Below are 21615 nucleotides of genomic sequence, written 5' to 3'. Positions count from 1 at the left end.
AATGAACACAATTCTTCTGTACTGCCAGAAGTAATGCTGCTCCTGCCAGTGATCGGTTACAGAAAAAAAATTGAGAGTACTTTTTATTTATGTGTGTCCCTTCCCGCTACTCAGAGCCTTGTATTACGAAGTCTAGATCAGTGTGACTCTACATATAGCGAGTGCTAGTTTCGAGCTCGCTAATTGAACGCGCTTGTTTTCTCTCTTCCTCATTTGGTCAATCTTGCGTTTTACTGGTTTCTTTTTTCATCACTATGCTCCTGGTAGACTGCACTCAGTTTGATGGTCAATGCAGTGAAGTTGCACGCCACTATTGCTGGATGTTATTTGGTTCACATGACAGCAGGCACAGAAATATTGTTTAAATAAGTCCCAAATTGCAGGCGCTCGTGACACTTGTAACTCTCAACTCATGAAAGTTCAGAAGTGCGTTGCGAAGTAGAACGAGATGGTTGTAAGAGTACCTGTCAGTTGTCATGGTAGTGTGAAGTTTTCGGCACCCAAACAGGCAAGTGCCAGTAGAGTATGGCACAGACAGTGTCTGGTAAAAATCCTTGTTTCCCCATTAATCTTTTGTCGCGTTTCCTCTGTGCAGCATGTCAAAACCATTCGCTGTGGTGAAGTTTCCTCTTGAGGATGACTGCCTTGCAGTCATTCCTGTCGGATGGCTCACAGAGACAAAATTAAGAGTGCTACTGGCCTGTGGCCAGGAGCTCGGAGGTGACGCGGCTCGCAAAAGCTGAGGCCAAGCCAGCTCTCGGAGGGGAGTGGATGCGTTGCCCAGTGGTCGTCGTTACCACTTGCCGTAAGTAGTCTTATTGCAGACATAATGATGGTAGCTTCATCAGCGATTGTAAAGGCCTCTTTGCTAGATTCTCTGAGTCTGCACCTCTGCATGGCTAAATTACAACTAAGAAGTCATGTTGATAGCCACCGCTTAGCCAGCTGTCAAAAAGAGGAGCAGAATGAACTGTTAGCTATTGCACTTGTAAGCTGATGAACTACTTCTGAAACTCATTAGTGCTTTGTTTTTGAAGACCTGTAGTTCCCAGAATTAGTGCTGAACTCAGTATGCTTAATAATATTTAGTACAGAAAGGTTTAGTATGGTAATTTTTTTTTTGCATTATGAAACATTGTTTTGGCACACAAAAAGCACAGACGAGGAAAGAGCACACAATACAAGTGCCAGACATCAATTGATGCTTTGCGTTGTGTGCTCTTTCCTCATCCATGTTTGTTGTGCACTGAGACAGTGTTTCATAATGCAAATTCAGAACCAATTCATCCAGCTGTTTACATTTAGTTCAGTTTGAATTGTAAGCCTGCCGCAGTGGCTGAGTGGTCCATGCTGCTGAGCCAAGGGCCCAGGTTACATCCTGTCTGTGGTGAAATGGAGCAGTGCAGAATGCGCTTGTGCTCTGTAATATCAGTGCATGTTAAACAACCCCATGTGGTCTAAATTAATCTGGAGTCTTCCGCTACGTCATCCTTCATAGCTTAAAGCTGTTAAATCCTAGAAATCAGAATCACACTTTTAATTGTAAATAAAACAATGCCTCTGCCACATGAGTGTTTCACAGGCTTTCAAACTGATGGTCTGTTGGCCTGAGTGCTGCTATACAGGCAGCTGAACGGGCATCAAGTCAGCAAAGCAGCCCAGAACAGCGTTTACATGCAGTAGTGCTGTGCACTCTCAAATGGCAGTGTTGTGGTTAGGTGCTGAGGAATGAAGCCACAGCAGTATTATTAGTGAAATTGGAAAAAAAATCCCGGTGCACTTGAAGGGGCTATGACAGGGTCATTCGACATATTGGTAAATTGGTTTTTGAGGAAAGGCAGTTTTGCGCTTCTGGGAATAATATGAAAGTCTGATTCCACTCCTGGAAGTATTAGTACGTGGGGCGCTTTATTTTTTAAAAAAATGCGATAGAAATCGTGATCGGGAAGCTGTTCCCACTGCGAGTGGCCACCATATTGAACTGCTCATATGATGTCACAATAGATGGCAGAGCGTTATCTGCAATGCAGGCCACACTGTCAAAGGACATGTCTCCTTCCTTTTGTGCATAAATGAAGTAGTGGTCCTACCTCATGCGGGAGTGTCATGAACGTGTTACTCTGCTAAAATGATAAACTTAATGTATGTTTCTATTGGCATAGTTAAGGCATGGTTGCACTCGGTGGGCTGGGCGGTATAGGCCTTAGCTGATTGATGCACCAATCTTTCACATTATACCGGTGACGATACCAGCGCAACCAGTGATCGCCTAAAGCCTGCGACCGATGAAACCAACCGGCGGATGGTCACTCGATCTGTCTTCGGCAGACCAGAGGCTGAGTCGGCGCTGCTTGTGGGCAACAAATTTGGAGCCTTTATTTAATGCAAATGGTCACCAAGCATGCTTCTGGATTAAACAATTTAAAATTAAGTACTAGTCATATCGAATAAAGCATGTACATGTAATTAGCGGGAAGCGGAGATCCTCTAATATCCCAATGTTGGAAGTCACATCCTTGACGCTTCTTGCAGCACTGTTACAGTGTGTGAACAAATAAAGCTACGACTGGTGAGAAACAGAAGAGAACATTTTTGGTAATGTGAACTTACCTTGCGTCTCATCCTGTACAAATGAGCAATATACAGCCACTTGTACACTAGCTTTGTAAACAAACACGCTGGGTTGTACATACTTGCAATTTACGAATCGGTGCATTCCTGCAGGAATCTTGAAGCACTCATTAATTGTATACACGAGTGATTTGCTTAACAAGCACTGAGAAAAGCGAGTGGAACCTCGGGATCCTGTGACTGCCGCACAATCGGCTGTGGGTGAAGTGAAATGGAGACAGCAGTGGCTGTTGGTCAGTGTGGGCAGTGAAGCTTTTGGATCACTTCGGGATCTACCGTGGTAGGACTGGGGTGGCAGCGCCGCGTGCTTTCGTGTGCCGGCCATCATTTCCCATGCTCTGGTAATGGTCACACTGACCATGGTTTTACAAAAGGGCTTTACCAGCCGAAAAAAATTAGTGTGTTTGACTAACATGTGCGCACACACATGCAGCTTCTCGAGCATCGGCACAGAAACAGCCTTATTTGGGATCGTAGGAGGTTTTGAGTTATTATTGCAGGTCAGTTGCCTTGTCTTGAAAGGCACTGCCGTTTTAGGTGATTTGCTGTCGCAGTTTGTAGTGCTCTGGGAATACTAATACCGCTGGTGTTTCAGTCTTCTGCAATGCCGAGTATGAAAGTAATGCACTTTAAACCAGACTGACACAATCTTTAAATCATTGTAGAAGCTAAAGTTTGGTACTTGCATTAAAATTTGGGAGGGTAATCTTTGTTCACGTTTTTCTACTGTGAACATATCATGCATGAGAGCATGCTTTGGTGCCGCTCGAAACAATGCTAACAACCTTGTACAATGCTCGAGGGCCCTTGAAATCTCGCTAAAGAGTTCCACACTGCTTTGACTCTATAGACTATATACTCAATGGCCATTAAAACTTCCGTTGTAGCAGCGCTCAGCGTGAGGTGATAGACTATCAGTTTGAGAGCCTTCGAAATGCCCGTCTGACAGGGATGTAAGATGCCTGTGTCATTGCCACACTGCACCTTGGCCTTATATATGCTGTTTGCTACCTGGAAATTACAAATGCCAGAAAGCAAGCATATTTAAACTACGTGCATAATGGCGTGACTTGCAGTGTGACCTGTTTGTCCTGAAATGTGCCAAATAATTGGTTGGAATATAAAACACAGTAAACTGCGATATAAAATGAGCTGGAGCATTTCCTTGTCTATTCTAACAATCAGGCTGCTCTAAGATGTTCATCCTGAAATACCAGCATGATACACTCACATTATTTTTTTGTGTGTGTGTAGTGTGGTGTCAATGGATCCCAGCAATGTGAGAAATGTTGCTTTATTTCATATGAAGTAGAATTTTCATGTAGATTGCTCAAGAGTTTGGTTTTTGATTTGTAATTTTTCATTTTCATTTATTGGTTTTGTTTGGCCAGTACAGAGACTGCAAACAAGGGAGAGCAAGCTAAAGGCGCCTAGTAGCGCCTGACAGAGGCCTGCCCTCCCCATGTAAAAAACAAAAAAACAAAGTGGCACTTGGCAATGGTACAAAGTTTCCATAAGTAACAGAAACAAGAAAAACAGCGGATATATTGACAACGAAACAGAGATCAGGCATGCATAGAGCTAAGCACAACAAAACTAAGATCAAAACATAACAGACAAAAACTGATTAGGTAAAAACACACCACAAATAGCTATAACAAAAATATTCATGAACAGTTTTCCTAAATCTGACCTCGGACATATTTTGTAGTGACAATTCTGTTAAATATGGATAGGCGTTTAATGTATGAGGAATTATGTGAGTTAGTTTTTGGAACCCATAGTTTGTACGGGATTTTGATGCTTGGTATTGAGGGTGCCTAAGACTGTATGCTGTTTGGGCAATTAAATATGTGCTCTCGAAAGTCTGCCAGTTTCCTTTCATAAGGTTTCTGATATAAACAGCAAGCTTCTTGTGGTAAGTGGCCGTGATGGTTAGCAGTCTATGGTTGAGGAAGGAAGGACCTGTGCTCTCACTGTAATGTAAGTTATCAATCGCTCGTACAGCTCTTTTTTGTAAAGTAAGTACTTTCACAAGATTGGTTGAGGTAGTCGTTCCCCAGATCAACAAACAATATTGTACATGCGAAAAGACTAGAGAGAAATAAATTTGTAGTTTGAATTTTCGAGGCAGTATTGTGCGAAATTTATTTAGGATACCAACAGAGCGAGCCATTTTAGTGCTAACGTAGTTTACGTGATCTGTCCAGAGTAAATGTTCTTCAAAAATGACTCCAAGGAACATTGTAGAGCTGACACGAGTTATAGGAGCTTGCTCGAAGTGAATTTGGAAGTTGTTCGGAACTTCCTTATTTTTGGCTCTAAACAGTATGTACTTTGTTTTCCTGACATTAAGTTCTAACCTATTTGATTTTAACCAAACAGACAATTGGGATAACCAACTATTGGAGGCTGCTTGCAAAATATTACTATCTTGCCCTGAAAAAAATACGTTAGTATCGTCTGCATAGATTATAATGTTGTCTGCTGGACGAAGGTTGACGATATCATTAATATATAATAAGAACAACGTTGGTCCTAGAACGGAGCCCTGTGGCACACCAGACACAATCTGACCGATCCCAGATGAAATACCGTTAATGATAGTTGTTTGAGATCGGTTGTCAAGGTAGCTAGCAAATAAGGTTAAAGGAACGCCGCGTATTCCATAACACCGCATTTTTTCAAGCAATATCTTATGGTTAACCGAGTCAAACGCTTTCCTCATATCAAGGAATATGCCAACTGTTAGCAGTTTATTTTCTATGTTTTCAATTAGCTTTTCTTTGATTAAGGCGGCCTCAGTTGTTTTGTTTTTTTGAAATCCGTACTGTTGCTTGGAGATGACATGGTTTTTGTCGAGATATTGAGAATGTTTGCAGGATCCTACAAGAGCGCCGAAAAAAAGGTGCGGCGCTACGAGTTCACTTCAGCCCTAGAAAGCTCGGCAGTTTCTGGTAATTGAAATTCTCATATTTCTTTATTGATGAGAAATTATTTTGCATACTCAACAAGACGTTCATGTGCAATTATTTTTAGGAAATAAGGGCCACAACGATGTTGTACAGCTGCCGTCACCACGTACGACATGAATTCTCATTTGTTAAGCCGCCGCGGTGGCTCAGTGGTTACGGCGCTCGGCTGCTGACCCGAAAGACGCAGGTTCGATCCCGGCCAAGGCGGTTGAATTTTGATGGAGGCGAAATTCTAGAGGCCCGTGTACTGTGCGATGTCAGTGCACGTTGAAGAACCCCAGGTGGTCGAAATTTCCGGAGCCCTTCACTACGGCGTCCCTCATAGCCTGAGTCGTCTTTGGATGTTAACCGCCTTAAAACTAAAACACCATTTCTCATTTCTATTTAATGTAAGGTCGACATTGTGTTAGTTTTGATTGGGGATTTATGTAGTATGCTTGCAAAATCTGGGAAAAAAAACTCCACCGTAGCTAATTGCACTTGCAGAGAAATAGAACGTGTTCAGACTTGGCATCAGCTTTTTACATTTGCCATGCTCTCAGATCAGCAGTGAATCTGCCAGTAACCATTTCGTGGCAAACTCTCTTACCCACGTTAACAGTACTGCGAACAGGTTTCTATTCACATGACATATATTCCGCTCTCTGTTTTTGGTTTCGCCATGACAGTTTCTTTTATGTCCTTAAATGTACCGTATTTTCCGGTGTATAAGACGCACCCGCCATATATGCAGGCTGTAATTGAAAAAGTTGCTATATAAGACGCACCCTTATATAAGACGCACCCCAGTTTACCCAGTTGGGCTAGTGAGGATCAATTAAACACGCTTGTGCGACCATCATGAAATTCACCGTACTTGTGAGAAATTCTTAAGCAACGCTAAGTGGTCGAAAAAGGCAACACTCACACCATTCCTGCCCACGTTTTAGAAAAAAGAAAGAAAAACGAAAAAACTCTCCCATATGTCCATAAGAACATTTTATTTCTACTTAAAACCTTGGAAGTCTTCACCTTCGGATGCGCTATCAAAAAGTTCGCCCATTTCTGGTGGCAACGCGACTGAAATATTCTGTTCGCACTACGTACATGGAGCAAACAAAATGGGAAAGGGTGGCTAAAATAAGAACGCCGGCTTGTCCTGGCTTGTCTTGACAATGGTGAGAAGCGTGATTGTTGTCATCTTTTGGCATTTCACATTACTTTTGCTTGGGGCCTCCGAAACGGTGGTGTGTTTGTGATCCCGGAAGTCGTCATCCCCGTCGTTTCATGATAAAGTTCACCTAAAAAAAGTTGCGCACGGTGGTCCCTGTATTGAAGTATTAACCGTGTTACAACCGCATCATTGGTAGTGATATTTTTTCGGTAAAGAAAGCTTGAAAATCAACCTGAGTAATTTCTGAACTCTCTAAAAAAAAACGAAAAATTCGCATATAAGACGCACCCTTGTATAGGACGCACCAGCAAGATTTTTGAAAAAAAGCCGCGTCTTATACACCGGAAAATACGGTACCAATGCACCATGCTGGTGCATGAGAAATGTAATTATTGAAGTACTATAGACACATATTTAAAAAATTGAAAACTGATTTTTCAGGAAAGAAAGTGGTGCAGTAATTCTCTCGCATTTCGGTGGACATTCATAAGGGAAGGGATAAAGGAGGGAGTGTGAGAAGAAAGGAAGAAAGAGGTGCCGCAGCGCCCTGGGGTAATTTCAGCCGACTGGGGATCTTTAACATGTACTGACATCGCACAGCACACGGGCGCCTTTTGCATTTCGCCTCCATCGAAACGCGCCGCCGCAGTCGGATCACAACGTTCTTTTATGTGTCATAGGTATCTGCATGATGTGACATTGTTTGTCACGTCAACTACTTGTCATGGAGGTGTCGGTTTTGGTGGGTTTTGAATTATGAAGTCTTTGTACAGCCTGTGATTGAAACCAAATTAAAATATCTTTTCGGCCAAAGGAAGTGTTACTATTGCCTGGGGGGCATCTCTATATAACCAGGAATTTGTTTCTGAACTTCGTAATTTTGTGTCTATTGTGTTTTAAGATCACCTGTATGCAAAACAGCCTGGCCATGCAACTGTTCTGTCCCTTCTCCAAAAATATCCTGAAGTAGCATTTCTGCATTCAATTAGGATAGAAATGTGACATTGTAGTTGTACACAGTAGTGTGTTCTGTACTTCCTGGATTGCCATCAATGACACATGTTCATCTTCAGCCCCACTGAATCACGCTGGGGAGAGCGTGAGCGAAAACAGTGCGCCACCCAGCGAGCTGGAGGAGTCGACAGCTGGGACTGTTGATGGTGAGATTTTCACTTTGTTTACTTTTGTGCAAAAAGAGAAATGCAAGCCAAACTTGGGGACACAGTGAGAGGAGAGGACAAATGCTGCTTGTCCCATCTTTTCACTGTGTTCCTTTCTTTTAATTACACTCCTATTTTGTCTAGTATCAAGTCACACGACAAGATGTAGAAGCTAGATCTGCTTTGTCTTATAGAAAAACAGCAAATATTAAATTTCTCATTGTACCTGCTGCTGCCGAGCAGCAGTCAACAGGCCCAGAAAGATCTAGAGAATATACTTATTCAGGAAGATATTTGCATGGAGTTCTCATCAGTGGCTCTTGCAATGGTGCTAGGAGCACATTTCTAGTTTCAAACTATGTGCTTTGAAAGGGGTCACTCTGAAAATCATCACATGTATTTCTCAAAAACGATTGTATTGAACTGAAGTGGTACTGGAATTTACAACCTAGTACTTCCATTGCTTTCTCTTGTGATTCATAGTGGACTGGTTGTTGTGCGCCCTTCCCAAGAGCTGTATGTTGTGCTTTTGTTGGGTTCTTTTGGATCCTGGCATTTCTGTTGCCTCTCTCTGCCTACATCACCACCAGGAAGCCACTCCTACAAATTGCACTCTACACAGTAGTCCCATGTTCTGTGCATTTGTTTCCTTACCAGCATAATTTGGTCGCTTCCAGAGGCACACAGGTCAGCAAGGCCCATATTGTAATTTTTCATTGTCTTTCAAAGTATTTTAAAAGTTTATTGGTTGGAAGTGAGTGCAGTGCCTTGGATGCAGCGAAATGTGCTGAAAAAAATTAATTGCAATATCACAAAGCTCCCATAAAGGGTGCTGAAGGAGATAAGCAGCCAATAATAGTGGCATGCTCTGAAGGAGGACCTCTTGCTTAGGAAAGAACTGAACAGCCTAACTGCCTTGTGGAGCACATCAGCTGGCTCCTAGTCTTGTCTTGCCTGCAGCAAAATGGATGCGTGGTAAGAGATAAATGTGACCTTGTTTTATTTCTCAACGGTTTGGCACCTCCTGTGCCTAGCAAGAAACGTTTGGTCCACCTCTTTGTTGCATTTCGCTTGTCAGCTAAGGGCTATAATTTCATAAGGGCTATCTTTGTTGCAGTTTTAATGCATTGATCCCTGCCAGCACTTGCAGTTAGAACAGATGTCTACCTCCAGCATTTTGGCCAATGTGGGTGTTGCCGTAAGCAATACTTTCCAAATGGTGCAATGCTATATTAAGGGCACAGGCCTGCTCTCCTTTCTGGCTTCTATTAGCACATGCTTCTCATGACACTGGAAGAATCCATTTGCGACTAACTGCTGCCATCTCTGCCATGGTGCAATAGCAGTGGAAATGCCCATGAACCAATGTAAAAATTGGCGAAGCTCATAGACTGAGAAGTCCTTTACACAACAAGGCTGCAGGTTCTGTGCTAGCTATCACACATAGAGCAGCTCCATTTCACCTAGGTGTTTGTCAGTGCATGGTGACATTTATGGCATTTAAATTAGGCTAGCAAGGAATAGAACATGAATTAGAAGTGTCTTGGAGGATAAAATTGGTGGAAGTTTAGGAGCATAGTACAGAGTGTGTTGCTGTTCTTTATTGTACCTCAGTGCGCAAATGATATTATTGCGCCCAGGTTAACCCTGCTCTCACTGAAATTGTTGATTGCTTCAGTTTCAGCTACCCTGCTGAAGCTGATGCGCCTGGTGCTGGAGGTCCGACAGCAGCAGCGCGACTTAATGCAGCGGTTACAAAGGCTGGAGGATCACGTGCTGCTGCGGTCAGACCGGCAGCTGGAGCAGAGGACTCGGCCAGTGTCCCCCTCGCCACCGCCTCCCACCCTTGCACTGCCCGCATTCTCCCCCGAGCAGTTGGACACTGCGGAAGCTGCCGTCCAGGACGACAGCGTGGCTGCTGGACTGGTGATTTAATGTTTCTGATAATTTGTGTCTGGAAAAAATGAATGCCTACTAACGAATTGCATGCCTAATGTAATTCCGAGGTTTGTGAAGAAATGTTGAGCTCCAAGAGTATTTGCATGCCGTGCTCTGTGAATAACATGCTCTTCATAGATATAATTCCTACTGTTGTGCTGGAGTGTGCTGTCACAGTGTGTTTTGTTAATGTAAATGTCCTGTTCATGAAAGTTGCTTGCTGATATACACACTGGCTGTTTCAGTGAACATTTTCAGGAATTCCTAAGAATAGGGAGTTCAAAATAGAAGAAATATTTGCAGGAACACACGCACAGTTATGCAGTAAATTATGTCCACCACTGCTGAGAGATCGTTCCTCCAAAAAAAAAAAATTGTTTTCCCATATCGAACTTGCGCTTCTTTAGGAATTTTTGAGAGTGTTCACTGGAACGCCCTGTCGATTCCTTGTGTGGTGAGATTTACTGTTGGAAGCAAAAGTGGTACGCAATGCCCAGCCGGTAGCAGAGCTTGCAAAAACTGCATCACGTGTCGGGACAGCTGTTAGGGGACTCTCTTTATCTGCTCTTTGGCTCCTATCAATTTGTTGGGCTCAGTAGCAGTGCTGAACATGTGGTGCTCGCAATATTGCTTACGGCAAGTGCCAGTTGTCACATCATGTTTCAGCCACGCAATGCAAAGAAAATGCCACCTGCGAGACTGCTGTCGCATCAGAGCGTTTAGGCGAGAAGGAGCGCTAAACAGCAAACAAAGCTACTGATGCTGGTTCTGTGCGAAGCATTGCACCTGTCACATCTTGTAGTAGCTTGGTATTTGGCGGTGCAGTCACAGGCTTTTTTGGGGCAGTTGCTCTCAGATGGTGTCACTCGATGTCATTCGATGTAGTTTTCCAGAGCTCTGCCGGTGGCCGGTCGTTGCATAACAGACTTGGTTCCAACAAATTTTTTTTCTCAGTCAAATATTTCTGTGATTACATTATTGTTTTACATCGATCAACAGCAAAAAAAAATCCCCTATGCTTTTGTTGCCTATGGCTGCCTTTCTTCGTATGTGTCTCATAACGAGCCCCTCATTTTCCTTACATTTGTCATTTATTGTTGTGCTGTTTTAATTTAGTTCAGCAGTGGACTTTGTAGCTAACATTAAGGATGTTGTAAGGTCTGTTTTACAGGAAGCTGAGCTTTCGGTTAATATACTGTTGCATGAACTGCTGTGAACACAGCTGGAAGTTGGTCCTCTCTCAGCGCGTCTTTAATTTCGGCTAGGTTTCCCAAATAATGGGGCAGCTTTAACCCACCTCTTCCCTGTCTTTTGCTCACATTATGCACATTTCATTACTTAATCTGCTGCCAAAAACAAGCAACATCGTTTAATTAAATGTGGTTGCTAAGCACGCAGCTTTACTCAGGTGCTTGGGGATTTAAATAAGCGCCCTTTGTATAGCATTAATTAGACTGCTCAATTTCAGGGTAGTGAGCCCCGCCATGGTGGCTCAGTGGTTAGGGCACTCGACTGCTGAACCCAAAGACTCAGGTTCAAACCCAGCCGTGATGGCCAGTTTTCCATGGAGGCGAAAAGCAAGGCGCCCGTGTGCAGTGTGATGTCAGTGGCGCATGTTAAAGACCCCACGTGGTCGAAACTTCCGGAGCCCTCCACTATGGTGTCCCTCATCATAGCCTGAGTCACTTTGGAACTTTAAGTTCTACAAACCAAATCAATTTTAGCGTAACGGCTGTGCAGAGAAAACACATCCAGCACATAGATATCTGCAAAAAGCATTATAGTTATAATATAATAATGTCCAAGATGCAAAGCATAATGGGTAGGAGTTGGCCACCTTTGCTTAATCGCTAAAGTTTCCCTGCTCTTAGTAAACTGGGAAAAAAAAGAATGTCCATATTGGTGGTGGTGCTTTCTGCTGGTAGCAACTAGTCAAGCTATTGTATCATACAGAAATTATGCATTATGATTGTAGGTACTCGCATGGGCTGTTGACAGGTAGTCACACAATTGCCTTAGCTATTCGATTCTGCTAAACTAAATGAAATTATAATTTATGTTTGTGCCTAATAGCTTGTGCACCTGTGGTGTTTCTTTTCAGCGAAAGCAGCTGGTCCACCTGGGGAGCAAGGGCCTGAGGGAGGTGGGCTCCAACATAATGACCGCCATCATGGGGTTGGCTGTACAGAGGATGTACAGCCTCCATGGCCGCAAGGGCAAGTGGTCATTTATTGCCCTGAAGTTATGCAAGGTGGCAACAAGTATGTTGTTGCAGTAGCTTTTAACTGAATTTTAAAAGATGAGCGGAAGAACATGCACCAGGTTCTGCTGCGCTTTGTTTTCTTTTCTTCTTTTCAGTTGATACTTTACCAGTTTTCTTTTTCATTACAGGTGAATATTTTGTTACTGTTTTTATGGGGATAGTCATCTGCAGTTTTCTTCCATGTGCATCTGAAGATATATGAGTCAGCAGATGCCTTTCAAAGAAAGCCCTCCCATCAGTCACATCCATCTCTTGTCATGGATCGTAGTCGTGCCTTGTATCTGCCAGCCATTTGTGCTCCCATATGTTAGTAGTGCAAAGTGGTCGACCGTGATGTCGCAGCAGCTTTATACAGTTGGTTAGAAGAGCTTTCAGGTGGATTTTCCCCTCAAGTTGTATTTGGATACTGTAGTCCTTTCATTCTGGCACGCACTTTGAGTTAACATGTACTTGTGGCCTTTTCTGTTTTCTCTGTTGCTGAAATAATCTTGATTTCTGTGAACGAGCAAACTTTTTCTGCTGGCCTAAAATGAACGCTTATCTTATGCAGATGCCATCTGTGAGAAGACGGGGGCGGATGTGGTGGAAGCGCAGGGGTTTATTAGGAAGTGGTTGCCAGGTTCGGTGGACCGTGGCGGCGGACGCAAAAGGCGTTTTGCCGAAGCGTTTCTGCCAAGTACCGCTGCCGGCCTGGCAACCACTGCGAGCCCCTGTGCTTCAGCCCCCAGCACAGTGCCCTCCCTTCCCCAAGCGGCCCCCACCTCCCAGAAATCCTCCTCCTGTGCGGCCCTGGCTCCTTCCCAAGGTCCCGCCTCCTGCGCGGCCCTCGCTGCCTCGCAGGACTCGCGCAACCGCGCGTCCCCAGCCACGGTGCCTAATTATTTAATAAATTGTTTCTCAGTTGGATTCTTTCATTGCCTCATTTTGTTGTGCATGTGTATAGAAGAGATGATTGCAGCTTTGCAATGCCAAAACCCATGGCTTTCCCAATGCGAACATTAACTGGAATGTGAATATTCGCTGAACTGGAAATGCAATGGTGGCATAAACTTCGGGCAAGCGTTAGCAGAAAGGCTGAACAGTGGCCTAATTGTGGTATGTCAAGCCGGTGTTGGTAGAGCGGCTGAAAGTGGGTACAATAGCGGCATGAATGTCGGTTCAGTGTTGGTAGAGCGGCTGAACAGTGGTCTGATAGTGGCATGAATGTCGGTTCAGTGTTGGTAGAGCGGCTGAACAGTGGTCTGAGAGTGGCATGAATGTCGGTTCAGTGTTGGTAGAGCGGCTGAACAGTGGTCTGAGAGTGGCATGAATGTCGGTTCAGTGTTGGTAGAGCGGCTGAACAGTGGTCTGATAGTGGCATGAATGTCGGTTCAGTGTTGGTCCGAACATCAGGCCAAGGTTGGAAAAAGTAACTTTTTGCCCCAATGCCGACGTCGGTACGACTTTCGAGCCGATTTTGACCAGCATTATGCCAGCGTCGGTCCATTGTTGGTGTGCTGCTTGGGCCGCGACAGCAACGGAACTGAGTGGTGTTCTAATCGAAAGAGGCGCCGGACACCAGCAAACCAGTTTTGGTGGCCGCTCGCTGCACACTGCTCGCTGCTTTCTTCGTGCCCGCGCACCCACGCTCACGCACCCGCGCATCGCCGCCGAAGCCGCGACTCTCGCCACCGCCATCTCTTGGTCGCAGCAAGCAAGCGGTGGGTCACGTGAAGCGAGCTCGCGCTGTTACTGGCACGCTCTCCGTGGGGCGGGGCTCCGTCGCCGCCGCTAAACGGAAACGTAGAGCAAGACCCGGCGGCACCGGCTTCTTGGGTGAAAAATACGAACTGACACGTAAATTTGGCGGAATAAACTCCCGTACGTAAAAATATGCGTTACTTAGAAGATATTTGCTTTAAAACATTTGTTCAAAAATTTTTGTGTCGAAAAATTTGCTTGCAATAGTTCGTAACACGTTGTAAAAGGTTGTTCATTTTCAGACGAACTTGCTTGACTGTGAACGGCTGCATACCTGACGGGAGTTGCGCGTTCAGTTTTGCCGTAATCGCCACATATATCTCTGCGTTGCAAGTAGGGGTGTTCGAATATCAAATTTCTCGAACACGAATCGAATACGAATACTTAGTTCCAAATATCGAATCGAATATCGAATAATAAAGGACCGACGCATTTAATCACTACAAAACATTTATTTGGGCACACAAGAACATCACAGTTCAACTATCGATAATTAAATGAACAAAAAAGGTGTGTGTGGCTATACAAAAAGTATCAAAGTCTCGAACATTATTCTTAGAAGAGTGGAAATATCAGATAAAATGGCTAGTATACAGCATTGATTAAGGCTAGCTTGCTATCAGCACAAAAGCGCGTTGCTGGGATGACGTAAAAGGTTGTCGTGAAGGAAAACCAGCTGCGCCACATGGTCAGGCAGAAGTAGTTCCCTTCTAACTGAAACGACTCCCCCAGCCACAGAAAATGCCCTCTCACTTGGCACTGAACTGGCACGTATTGCGAGGTATTTCGTGCACCGCTCTGATTATACCAGCTTCGCAGGTATAGCCACAAAAAAGCTCACTAGCGCAGTTAGCTACGGCATGGCTTTTGGAGGAAGAAAAAATTTTCCTTCCGTGTAGGCGCCGCCATTTTGTTATGTATCTGTCGATAGGGCTTGTGGACCGAAATGAACGCCGGTGCTCACAATGAATATTCGGCTAGATACGAATATTCCGTCGGGTCGAATATTCGGAACAACACGAATACATGGATTTCGAATCGAATTCGAATACTAAAAACATAATATTCGAAATGTATTCGAAAATTTCGAATATTCGTACACCCCTAGTTGCAAGTCATCCCCAGCTGGTGGCGCAAATGATTTTCCCACAGCCTAATGAGGCTTTCCGTCGCTGATGCAGACCAGCACGTGCGTTTATCGCACGCGGACGCCAACACGGACGCCGACGCTGCCGACGCGCTGACTCTATTCATGGACGCCGCCATTTTCTCGGTTCACGAGCTAACCGAGGTTCCCAAGCTCGGTTCGCGATAACCGCGGTTAGTCGCGTAACTGCGGTTTTGTCCGCCGTGTAACACACGCTAACCACGGTTACGCTTGACCGCGGTTACGCTAACCGCAGTTAACTCTGCCCGTGTAGCAATGGTATAAGACGGGCTGAAAATGGTTGCGCTTAACAATTCTGAATGGTTGACCTTGTAAACAGAGGCGGAGATCCATTAGCTGTCTCCGGGTGAAAGGCAGCACTGCTGTCACATGCCAAAGTATCATCCCTCTTTCCTCTTAAAAACAGTGTATTTCGTGGTGGTGGTGGTGATGAAACTATTTCCAGCAGATAAAGAGGAGCGACCTGAAGTCGACCCCCGCTTAAACGGCGGCCGCTATCTCTTGGGCAGCGGCGGCGTCTTCAGCTAGCTGGAGGCGCTTTATCTGTGTCTCTGGGTCGGGTCTGAGCAATAGAGCCTCCCAGTGATCAATTCTAAGATGGGCTCTGGGCTCCAGGCCACCAGAGTCTACGAGGCAATGAGGCCGCTGATGCGGCCGCCCGAGCGCTCACACGCCGGGCTCCTCATCCTAGCTCTCCTGGCTCAGAAGCTCACAAACCGCTTCTGCGGTTCCGCGAAATCTTGATGCATTACTGCAACAGCCATCGCTTCTACCCAGCATCTGCCAAGGGGCTGAGTAAGGCGGAGGAGCGAACTCTGCGGCGACAGGAACTGTTCTCTGTTCTGGCGTCGCCAAACACTGATCCGAACACAGATAGGCGCTGCCTGCACTGTGGAGAGATCTGCGATATCTTTCACATGGTGTGGGCATGCAATCAGAATCCTCAGCTTCACCCTTCCCCAATCCCGACCCGATAGGCATTGGAGACTGCCTTCCTCAACTGCTCCACACTGGAGCCCAAAAGGGCTCTAGTAAAGCAGACAACAGACGGGGCCTCGTCGTGCGGTGTCTCGGACTAAGGATACAGACCATATAGCGGGGTCGTCTGATCCCAAAACTCTCTCTGAGTATTAAAAAAGTTTTTCACCACCACCACCCAGTGATCAGAGTCGGTAATGAATTGACTCGCGGGTAGGGACTGCGGGCAGTTCCAGATCATATGATTTAGATCGGCTTTGAGTCTAGGCCAGCTTTTAAGACTGGTTCGATGAAACTGACAGCTGAGCCTGAAGTTCAAATGCTCACACCTCACTGACACAAATAACACTGTAAACAGGAAGAATTGCCTAGTGTTCAACCTGCATTCACGCTGTTAAAACTTAATGAATCGGAACGCTATCTACCTACAATTTAAAAAATTGGTGGGGCCTTATCTTTGGTTAAGTTTGGTAGGTTGCGAGCAGGTGTTTTGTACCGCATATGCAGCGCCTCTAGTGGGAAGAGCGCGGCGCGTCGTGGCAGGCGGCCGCCGTTAACCGACGAGCCGAGTTGGTAGCCCGTCTCTCGCTCCTGGTATGACGTCACGCCATAACGTCACTAGCGCCTGTGCGGGAGGAGCGTGTCACGCGTGGCTACCGGCCACCGCTGCGCGACGACTCGACTTGGTAGACCATCTCTCACCGTGGTATGACGTCAGAGGAGATTATAAAGGCCAAACATGGCTACCGGCCGCCGCTACGCGACAGTCCGTTCATGAGCGTAGTATTGATTTCACAATAAAAAAAAATTGGCGGGGGCTTAGCTTTCGTTGAGCCTGGTATGTTGAGAAAGCAGGTGTTTTATACCGCATATGCAGCGCCTCTAGTGGGAAGAGCGCTGCGCGCCGTAGCAAGCGGCCGCCATTACCCGACTAGCCGAGTTGGTAGCCAGTCTCTCACTGCTGGTATGACGTCACGCCAAACGTCACTACCCAGGCAGCACAACAACATTGGCCGAACGTCGCGCAAGTGTTGGCAAAACTTGGCACGAACATCGGTCCTACACTGGCATTTGGGCCGAGCGCTACCACTTTACACATTGGCCTTACTTTCATGCCAGTTTTGGGCCAACGCTCGGCCGATCAAGCGGCCAACGCAGTCCCGATGTTCGTTCTGCAGCATGGACCAGCAAAGGTCTCATACTGGCATCCAACTTTCAAACATTGGTAGCCAACTTTCAAACATTGGTAGCCAGCTTTCGAATAATGGTTTCCAGCTTTCGAATATTGGCATCCAGCTTTCGAATAATGGTTTCCAGCTTTCGAATAATGGCATCCAGCTTTCGAACGCTGGCACATGCAATTAGCCCACTCGCCAATGACCGGCACTGTGGATAGATGTACATACATAACATTCTACCTAGCAAATATTCATAAATGAGGGTGCGAAAGAATTCCAGAAAAAAGACCCGTTTATTGCTTTGAGTTACAAGAATCACGCTTCTAGCGCACACAGGATGGTTTGCGCTACCACCAGCCACCCTGGGAAGTAAAGAAAAGGCGCCCAAGAGCATGGTGGCAGAGGCTGTGGGAAAACAATTTATTTTCAAGTTTGGCGAGTGCCGATCAGGTTGGACAAAGCATCTCGGCAAGCTGCTGCGGCACGGCTAAGGCATCCATAAAGCGCTCAACGGAGCTGTCCTCCAGTGAACTGATCAGTCATATACGAAGTAATCGTTGCACTCCACTTGCAAGGGGGCTGCTGGACTGCATTCAAACAAATTCCTCGTCCAGTTCTTGCACGATGGCCTCACGAAGTGCCAAGCCTGCAAAGAGATGCATGATGTCATGGTAAGTTGAATCATGGCCATCACAGAACAAAAACAAACATAACATAACAAACATAACAAAAATAACACCGAATTTTGTGAAACACAGTCATCGTGAAGACACTAGCAACATATTTTACAGGATAATTTTTAATTTATTCTTAAGAACCAGCCCCACATTAGTTGCACAAAGTGGAATTTAATTTACTAAACTTCCCTTACACCAAATGGTTTAATTTAGTTTAATGCGTCGTGTCGCACTCCCAGTAAATATATTCAATGCGAGATAAGCAAATTAATGTGATATTGAAAACAGATTAATGTATTATTTTGTTTTAATATCATAACTTGTATCTCTAAATTGCGAGGTAATTTTTTATTCCAGTAAATATGCACAGGTTGTAGCGTCTCTTCCACACGGACGTCAAAACAACATTTTTGATTAGTTTTATTTAATGGGGTCAAAAATGCGGCTTGCGACTTTTGACGAAATACGCTGAACGCAAGGAACTCAGGGCACCTTTGTTTTACCTTAGTTGCTTCGCATGCATGCTATAGTTGGATTCTAAACTGCAACTTGAAAACCACACAAAAATACTAGTCTGATAGTCCAGAGTAATGCCCTTTTTCATTGCGAGAGAACTTGGGCAAAAGCTTTAACCAGTAATTGCGGATTTTCTATTGAGTCTAGAAGAGTAGAAGGCAAAAAGAAACACTACGGAAGTATTACACATATCCTTACCAACTAGTCTGCAGTGGAAAATTAATTAAGCGGTTCTGATTTCCGTCGTGCATAAGCGGTAAAGGACATATTCCTGAATGCATCCTATCTCAATTCATATGAGTTCAAACCCGCTGTTAGCCAAAGTAGTGAATCTTTAGTGAGTTCATCTCACCAAAGACGAAAAATTAAATTCTCACCATTCGGCCACAATTCCACTGCGCATGACGTCAAGCAAGCCATTTCGCAATGAGAGTGGGTACACAGAAGTCGTCCTCGTGCTTTTTGGCTCGCTCTCTTCTCCTGCCGAAAAAATAAAGGCGCATGTAGTCAAAGCAACATTTACTACAAAAACCACTTCAACTTCCAGACGTATATCAAGATAAAAGAGTTTTAGTACTTACAAAAGATCTTGCAGGCGGTACGAACAGCGTCGGAGCTCTCCTAATATACGAGGGGGCAAGGGCGTCTGCAGAACTTTTTCCAGGGGGGTGCACCCGATGGCCGGTTATGGGGGAGGCGGCACCTATGTAGTTGTTTTCTACTAGTGCATAAATAATATCCGTAATTCCAAGGGGGGGCAACCGCCCCCCCTTGCCCCCCCTTCCGGACGCCCATGCGAGGGGGTACCCAAAAGAAACCGGACTAAATTTTTTGGTCGGCAAAGCTTCTGTGGTACCGCGTTTTGCCACTAGGAGCGCATAGAACGAACATTCCAGAGTCAGTAAGCCGAGTGCCGTCGGTGAAGGAGGTCAGACTAGTTTAGGCAGAGTTTTAGAGTGACGACCGTTTTGTGTGAACGTCGTTTTTGCAATGACTGATTTTCGTGAACAGCGTGCGCCGGTGGAATTCTGATTTTTGCTCGGAAAAAGTTGAATGGAAACTCTTGAAATATTAAGAAAGACGTACAAGAACGATGCTATGGGGACAACTCAAGTGTTCCTGAATCGAATCCTGAATCAAAGCAACAATCATGCCAATGGAAAACATCAAATTCACCCCGCCTCAAGAAAGCTCGTCAGGTGAAACCAAACCTCAAAACAATGCTGATTTGTTTTTTCGACGTGAGAGGAGTCGTCCATTGAGAATTTGTTCCGCAGGGTCAGACAGTTAGCCAGGCTTTCTACTTGGATGTTTTGAAAAGATTGGGCAACAGTGTGCGGTGGAAGCGGCCAGATTTGTGGCGGTCGGGTGACTGGTTTTTCCATCATGGCAATGCCCCTGCTCACACAGCCCTGTCTCTACGACAATTTTAGACCAAAAATGGCATGACCCCTATTCCTCAACCCTCATACTCTCCCGACCTTGCCCCGTGCTACTTTCTTTGTTTCCTAGAATGAAAAAATAGGTGAATGGAAAGCGTTTCGCTGATGTTGCTGAGGTGAAGAAGAAAACGACGGAGGCACTGTATAGCATCACAAAAGATGAATTTAAACAATGTTTTGAAAAATGGAATGAAAGATTCGACAAGCGTATCATTGCAAGTGGGGAATACTTTGAAGGAGATTGAAGGTCTGTGCTTAAAATGTGAACAAATAAGTTCAAACAAAAATAAGTCCGGTTTCTTTTGGGTACCCCCTCGTATGAGTGTGGCTTTTCGCGTGCGCAGACTATGAACGGTGCTAGCTCGAGTGTGCATGCATTTTCGTCGCGTTGGTTTGCACGTGGTTGAGCTCCGCCGTGCAGTCAAGAATGTCTTATTGTGATGAGTCGCGCGGTTCCAAGACGAGCAGTGGAGACGATGGTGTGGGGGGGGGGGGGGGTTGGCTGGAGGGGAGAGAGGAATTGTCCTTTGCACAGGTTTTGTGGTTCCGAGAAAAGTCCTCGAGCTGAAAGGTGGAGACAGAGAGGTGGATGAACAGCGAAGCGCGTAGCTGCGCGCGAGGGAAAACAGGTTTGAGAAAGTGACAACCAAAAAGAAAAAATAGCGCTTCGCGGGGTGGGGGGTTATCCCGCTACCTGGAAAAGGGCACGGCCGGGAGAACAGGTGGGGAGATATTGGACTTGAAGACTTGAAAGAGAAAGGGAAAGAGGCCAAAACACGTGAAAAGGGTTTGGAATTTTTGGAGAATGAGTCACATGGCCACAGGCAGTAGAGAAAGGAATATCTACAAGAGAGAAGTGGATGGGAAACACGGAAGCGTCAAAGTATTGCTACAAAGCTGCAGCAAAAGCCTGAAAATTTTGAAGTGAAAAACTTGGAGCTTCAAGATGCATTTCGCCAAAACGACTTGAGACACTCGCGTATTTTGTGGGGCCGTATGATGTGGCTTCTGTTAGTTCAAGATAGCTTAAAATGTTACCACATGATAACAAAAATATAAAGCAACAAAAAATATCCAAGCAGAATGCGCGCTCTTTCATAGTTTCATGTACCGTACATGCGCCAAACAAGCTAGGTTAACATGCGTCTAACGACAGTTGTCAGTCCATTTATTCAGTGGTCGTCGAAGAATCCTCAAATTGTTTGTTGGTGTGGAAGTTTCGCGCAAAAAAAGCAAAAACAAACAAAGGCATGTTGAATTGTGGTTCGCAACTATTTTCGACGGTTTTCATCAATAAAGGTCATGTTCGAAAGAAAAAAAAAACTTGCGAGTAAATATGCAAGGACGTGAGCAAGAGCTATATTGCCCCCAATGCAAATTACGCAACAGAAGAATAAAATGGTCAAAAACAACAATTTCCAACACAACGATTTGCAGAAAAGGAAGGAAATAGCAAATCAGAAAACACGGGAAAGGCGCAATCACAGGGCACGACGTAGGGAAGCGTAGGAATCGCTTAGCACGTGTCCGCGTGCGTTTATGAAGCACCCGCCTAATATTTCACGAGCGCAATGCATAATTCGAAATTACGAGGCGACTGCTTCGTTTCTGGACGTTGCCAAAACTGAGCACAATTTCGGTTTAGCGAATGCACTTGCGCTAATCTATTACGTTTGTATCGCGATCTCCCTGAAGCAGACACCAGCTGCGCACTGCGGCAGTGAATTCCTAGAGCGAATAAAAAAAAGTGATTTTTTTATTCCAAAAATTTAATCAAAGGAAACTTATTTGATTTT

At 45.1% G+C, this 21615-nt stretch overlaps 1 protein-coding gene across 1 annotated transcript; it reads left to right on the top strand.

Moving 5' to 3' along the window:
- The first annotated feature begins 2920 nt into the window (after positions 1–2920).
- Positions 2921–15175, top strand: LOC149343083 (uncharacterized). Its single transcript, XM_089546886.1, has 6 exons — positions 2921–5588; positions 7833–7919; positions 9598–9845; positions 11959–12073; positions 12671–12901; positions 15042–15175. Exons 1-6 carry the CDS (start codon positions 5480–5482, stop codon positions 15173–15175), a joined length of 924 nt encoding a protein of 307 aa, XP_089403012.1. The 5' UTR covers positions 2921–5479.
- The last annotated feature ends 6440 nt before the right edge of the window (positions 15176–21615 follow it).

Source organism: Amblyomma mixtum, chromosome 5 (genome assembly GCF_055824585.1).
Source record: "Amblyomma mixtum isolate Tamu chromosome 5, ASM5582458v1, whole genome shotgun sequence".
Lineage (NCBI taxonomy): Eukaryota > Metazoa > Arthropoda > Arachnida > Ixodida > Ixodidae > Amblyomma > Amblyomma mixtum.
This window is presented reverse-complemented; position numbering and strand designations above follow the sequence as displayed.